This window comes from Nansenia antarctica, assembly GCF_963989245.1.
Source record: "Nansenia antarctica genome assembly, chromosome: 20".
Classification (NCBI taxonomy): domain Eukaryota; kingdom Metazoa; phylum Chordata; class Actinopteri; order Argentiniformes; family Microstomatidae; genus Nansenia; species Nansenia antarctica.
Window position 1 is genome coordinate 6,692,743 of NC_137693.1, and position 6,903 is coordinate 6,699,645.

General features: G+C 41.4%; 1 protein-coding gene across 1 annotated transcript in view; it reads right to left on the minus strand.

The window, feature by feature from the left end:
* The window catches only part of LOC308174937 (palmitoyltransferase ZDHHC20-B-like), a gene marked incomplete at both ends in the record, with an annotated part of 9,905 nt that extends 8,937 nt beyond the window's left edge, over nucleotides 1-968 (minus strand). The window contains one exon of the mRNA XM_080550048.1: nucleotides 851-968. Coding sequence (XP_080406174.1) covers nucleotides 851-968 — 118 coding nt within the window. The remainder of the gene's footprint in view (nucleotides 1-850) is intronic.
* Between the last annotated feature and the right edge of the window lie 5,935 nt (nucleotides 969-6,903).

Here is a 6,903-nt window from a genome sequence, read left to right on the forward strand (position 1 = left end):
TGTCCAGTTCACTTTATAACCTGAAATAGATGAAAACTTGTCAATGATTCTAAATAGGGAGGAAAGAGAGCGTTCTGGATCTGAGACAAATAAAAGAATGTCATCCGCATATAGCATCAGTTTATGACATCTATCACCGATTTGAATACCTGGAAACGTGGGTTCTCTCCGGATAGCCATTGCTAACGGTTCAAGAGCAACAGCGAAGAGCAGGGGGGAGAGGGGGTCCCCCTGTCTCGTACCCCTACCCAGCTCAAAGGGAGATGACATAATGCCATTGGTAAGCACTGATGCCGTAGGGTTAGTATATATAAGATTAATCCACTCTATAAACTTATTGCTGAAACCAAAGCATTCCAGGGCGGAGAGCAAGTATTGCCACTCCACCCTGTCGAACGCCTTCTCAGCGTCCAACGAGATGGCGGCCATGGGAGAGGCATTGTCCCGAGTGGCCCACATAATATCAACAAATCTCCTAATAGGGTTAGTTAATGAAATACTCAAACGTTCAAACAGCACACAGATCTCACTCCAAAATGAAAATCACTTCTCTCCCAATTTGGGGAAAAGGACATGGAGTTTCCTGTCAATTAATTTGTATCCTCTCTAACCAAAGTGTGACAATATGACAACAGCGAACGATCACGACTAATGTTCCTACTACAAACTGAAACACTTGTGGTACTGATAGACAAATGACTTTAGTTTCCAGACATTGTCGAACTGATTTCTTCAGATTTTCCCCATCCAGCTGGGCTCCCAACCACCCAAGCTGTCACATGCAACTTTGTTTCAATAAGGAAACACAACCTCCACCCCCCCTCCCCCCCAAAAAACATGTTGTACTTACATATACACAGCTCCACGACGTACGCATAATAAGACCAACCCACGACCAGGTTGATAAAAATCACAGGTATCCAAGCCAAAGCCCGCTGACAGCATCTTAGTACATGCCAGGGCGCCATCTTTAATCCGCCTGCGCGAAATTGGGTCGTGACGTCAGAGCGCCTTGCTTGAACAAAGAGCGCCTCTTAGGATGAAATCACCGCACATCTGTACAGCTGTGTGTGTGTCCTGGAAAGAACAAGACATTCAACCGACTATTTATTTTATATTTGATATTTTATATTATTTATTTTTCATGTTTTAACCTGAAAGGATCAATCATTGTAGAGAGAAACGACTTAAGGTTACGAAATACTGTACTTCGTTTTTGGAATAATATTTTTCCATCCCTGTACCAGATCTAATTGATAACAGCTTATTCAGTTGCTAAAGAGCATTCCTGTGATAAAGAGTATTTATTTTATATTTTATATTTTATATTATTTATTTTTCATGTTTTAACCTGAAAGGATCAATCATTGTAGAGAGAAACGACTTAAAGGTTACGGAATACTGTACTTCGTTTTGGAATAATATTTTTTTTATCCCTGTACCAGATCTAATTGATAACAGCTTATTCAGTTGCTAAAGAGCATTCCTGTGATAAAGAGTAACATGCAACTCTCCTCATCATGTAATATCTGTTAGCAACATTAATCATCATCGTCATCATCATCATCATCATCATCATCAACTGCTTCTGATCTATTCTCCTTCTCTGTTTAAATGTTTTATTTATTTCTCAGAAAGGCTATTTCATAATACAATAAGTGTGTGTGTGTGTGTGTGTGTGTGTGTGTGTGTGTGTGTGCGTGCGTGTGCGTCTGTTCTGTGTACAGAGGTGACTATCTGCAGAATGAGTGCTTTGCCCGCGTGGTGCCTACGTTCCTGCACGTTTGTAAGCCCCTCTTCAGCTACCTGGAGTCCACCGCGCGCAGCTCCCTGCCCCAGCACACTTACATACGCTCTCGAGTAAGTATAACTACACACCTTTGGATGGCGTCACCACCATATATTTGGGGGGGGACGTGTCCCCCCCACCTTTGAAACAAGGTCGTTTGGACCCCCCCACATTTGCCATCAAACATATGTTGCATGACTGGTCAGCGTTATTTTCATTGCTTCACAATCAAATCCGTTCCACTTTATGAGTAGGGGATTGCCCATATCCAGAAATCCACTCCGCGTTTTACTTCTGTTTTTAACGGCACGCAGCATCAGACACGCACGCAGATTCAAAACATTCAGACTGAGGCAAGACGATATTTAGATCATCCACCAAGATGGATATAAGGATTTTTTTTTTCTAAGAAGAGAAAAGTAAGTCAAAGTCATCCAAGTTTTCCCGTGAGTGGCCAAACAGCAACATTGCGTTCTCCCAAGGTCAAACACAGCCAGCTTTTCTGATAAGAATGTTAGCACCTTATGAGACATTCTCTGTATTAGCAATAGAATTAGCATAGCCTACTAGCAACCAAATACGAGCTAGATCAGCTATATGGCACTAGCAGTTTTGTTAGGCATTACTAGTGCGGTTAGACATGTTTAAATGCAGAACAGACACAGGCGAAATGTCATCAAAAGCACAGAATGGCGACAAACACCTCACAGTGCTTACCTGTCCTGTCATTATTGCATCTCCTGCTCATGTTCATTGCCCTGAGCATTTGCACTATTTAATTTGGCCATTGCACCCACCCAAAGAATCAATTTTGCATCTGATTGCTTGAGCTAGGGTTAAAAAAATAAGAAGAAAACACCTGTTCCATTTATTTTTCTATTTCTAAAATGCTTGTGATTGTATTTTTTGTATTGATGATTGTATTTCTATGTCAAATGTTCTATTAGAGAAAAACAATATGAACAAGTGCTCAATGCATCCCCATTTCTCCTGATATAGGTGGTTGAGAGTGAGAGTGAGTCAGAGGCAGGGGCAGCAGGCAGGGGCAGTGGAGACAGCTCTAATTCACTCTTTGATTTTGTTTGTTTGTTATAGTTGTATGTTCTGCAATGCACTGAAGAGGGCTAAGTTTGATTGTAATAGGCTCTGAGTAGCCTAGGTACATATTTTATGTTTCCTCATAACTTTTTATTCAATTTGTTGACTCAAAGTTACCTCATTCTTTTCTAATTCACTCTTTGATTCTTTTTGAATCTTCATATTTAATAAAGTACCTAAAAAGTGCCACGTGTCAGTGTCAGGCCTCTGTGAGTTAAACCAAAACATAATAGTAGTCAGTAATTGCAGACCATGCCAGCTCCAAGGAAAAACAAAGAAAGAGGGAGATTATTTTGGGTGTAAACGCACCAGAATGCAGGAAATTGAATCTACTATTTAAAAAAATTCGGGGGGAGGACCCCCAGACCCCCCGAAAAATAAGTGTCCCCCCCACATTCAAAAAGCTGCTGACGCCCATGATTGTAACACATGGGATGGAATAAGGAATGGTATCAATCACGGATGTGCATTACAATGAACTTGTCCTCCAATGAGACATTTCTACGTCCACTGCCACTGAACCCCCCCTCCACACACACACACACACACACACACACACACACACACACACACACACACACACACACACACAAGTTTGACAGCTTTATAGGGAGAGATTAAGGCAGCGAAAGAGAGTATGACTGAGAAAGCGCTTTGTATTGAGTGATTTTGTGTCTGGTGAATGTTTGTTGTCCATGCAGCTGCTAGACTTCTCTCAAAAGCTGTGCACTTGCCTGGAGCGTCTTATCCTGACCTACGGCAGCTACAACGTCTTCTCTCTGGATGAGTCTCATCCAGAAAGGTACACACACACAGCCCCACACACACACACACACACACACACACACACAGGGGCGCCGCTAAGGGGGTGGTAAGTTAGGACGATTCTAAGGGCCCAGCACTGACAGGGGCCCATGAGAATCTTAAAAAAATTAATAATAATATATATATAAATATTATTATTATTATTATTATCATAAGGACGTTAATGTAGCCGAATTCAAATTATAATTCTATGTATTAAAAAAAAGTCACAAAATAAACAAACTGGAGTTTTGTTTCTCTATGTTAAACAAAATTGAGCCTTATTATTTACCCCTCTCTTTATTCACTGCATGGTTCAGTCCACCGCGCGAGCTGCTAGACGAGAGGAACGTTACCGCAAATAGTCTGACAAGGTTTCCATGACCAACATGTCCTGCTGGCTGCTGTAGCATGTGTGTGGGACAGATGGAGGACAGCCAGATTGGAAATGCATCAAATGTACGTGTGCGTAAGTGGACGATGTCGTGAAAGGCAAAGCCAAAGTCAGGGTCTCAAAAGAGAAAAGTAAAAAAAATCACCAAAAACAGTGGTTTAGTGATCTAATCACTGCGTGGATGATCTAGTTAGCTCGCTATAGCTAATTAACATTAACTTCAAGTAAAGTTAACTTACAGTGCACTGTCAGTATAATTTCAGTTAAATGTATGAGATGAGGGCAATTTTGGTCCAAATATAGGTTATTAGAGCTCAGTGAATTTGTATCCAGCAGTTATGCACTCTTGCTATAGCTAGCTAGCTAACTATAATGTTACATGCTAATGACGTCATGCACAGATGCACCTCCCAGTTGAAGGAGAAGGAGGTGAGCAGTAGGAGTTTGGGGTTAACAAACAGATTTTGAATATTTTAATGTATGCTGCATTACCATGCAAGCATTGAATACAACTTTAGCTAATATTCATATTTAGTTAATAGTTCTTCCAGTAATTGCAATAACATTGACCACTGGCATCTTAATAATATTGTTAGCTAGCTAGATAACATTTAAGTTAGCTAATCTGGTGTAATGTATGTATTATTAATATGTTAATACTATTATAGGACATATTATCAATTATGTACCTATGGATACTCCATGCCAGGGCCCTCTTCAAGCAAGGCAGCCAGAGAGGAGAGCAGAGGTGTGTGTGTGGGGGGGGGGGTAGTGGTGGTCTAGTAGTGGATAGTGAGTTGGACTTGTGATCGGAAGGTTGTGAGTTCAAATCCCGCCTGAAACCACACCACTACTAGTGTGCCCTTGAGTAAGGCACTTAGCCTTCAGTTACTCCAGGGGGAATGTCCCTGTAATTCGTAATTGTTTGGATTAAAAGTGTCTGCTAAATGGCTAAATTAAATACAATTTAAACAATTAAGAGGTAAAGAGGCAGAAGAAGAAGAGCAAGAAGTAACAAAGGACAATGACAGCAGCACAGCAAGTTGGCTTCATCACTAGATTTCAAGGATCTTATTAAAGATTTTGCTACTAAGAAGGCCCAGCGTTTAGCTTTGATTTGATTTGATCTCTTTACTCCTATCTTGAATCGTTGTGCATTAGGCTAGATATAGTTTTTAGCTCTCCAGGTATACTATTCCACAGTACTGCCGCAGTGTAAAAATAAAAATCTTCCCATTTCACATTCAATTTCGCTGGCACCATGTCTGTGTTGCTCCCTCTTGTATAAGACACGTTTGTCTTTGTGTGAAACAAGCAATGCTGAGTCAGTAAATATCTCTGCTGTAATTCTTCATTGATCTAATCCTGACAGTATTATGGCCAACTGATCTTTACAAGATCTACATTTATTTAGACACAATACCACCCCATTAAAATTATATTTTTTATAATTGGGTTCCAATCTTCATTTAATTATACTTTTGTCCTTGTGTTGTTCAAGTCTTAATTTAATAAGTTAAATAATGTTGAGATTTCTTTGCTGAATTGTTGATTCCTGTATTAACTGTAATTTAAAATTACATTTACAAAAGATGTCCATCATTGGATTTCTTGCAGTGCATCAATAGTTCATCAACTTCAACTGGGTTTAGGTTGATGGGTGGTTTAGGTGGGGGGGCCCAAAATGATATTCTGTCATGGGGCCCAGAATCTCTAGCGGCGCCCCTGCACACACACACACACACACACACACACACACACACACACACACACACACACACACACACACACACACACACACACACACACACACACACACACACACACACTTTAAAGTAAGCAGTGCACCCCTGAAAAAGACATCTTGGTCTCAGTGAGCCACTGTCAATGTAAAGATGAATAATAACAATAATCATTACATCATTTAATTTCTCCTTCGTCACATTCATCCCTCCCCTATCCCTTATCAACCATTTATTGATCCCTCTCTCCATCTCTGTCCATTCCAGCATCTCATACTTCTTCATAGGCCAATGTCAGATAGGCAGTACGACGATCTCCATATTCCGCTACTGCCAGCCGACCCCGTACCTGGCGGGGGTGAACACCGGCCTGTACAAACGCATGCGCTGGAACGTGAAGAGACCCCAAGAGACACCACCGCAGCAGCAGCAGCAGCAGCAGGAGACAGAGTAGTGAGTGAAGCTCAAAGGAGAGTTCCATTTAGAGAGAGAGAATAATGACATGATTAAAACCTCAAACTGTTTAAATTCAGTTTGCTGGACTAGTGTAATTATTAGATGGTGGTATTAGGCAGTGTATGATTTTAGGGTTAAGAATATTTTAGGACCACATGCATGTGAAAGATCTTCAGATCTCAGAAGAGTCAGACGGGTTCTCACCTCGTGTGTGTTTCCCGAGCAGCTACTTCCTGTGCTACGAGGACGTCCCCGAGAAGTCGATAGAGGGGAACGTCGTCGAGGGTGACAGTGAGGAGCCGGTTGCTACCGGCAACGTGGTCAGAATGTGGTACATCGGTCAGTGGGTCCAAACGCTCCAGAAGACAGAAGACTTCGACGACTGGTACGCTGTCATTCATTTAAACACACACACACCTGTCAGATGTGGTATTATGTCACACACACACTGCTACTATCTGACCATCATACCTAAGGACATTACTCACCACTTCTTCAACATGGGAAGACAAGCTAGGATAATAGCAACAATGAGGACAATGTTGAAATAGCTCAGTGTGTGTTCCAGGATCGTGTGTGGGCTTCCAAAGGCTCAGTTCCACAAGTTGTTGTGTCTGGGA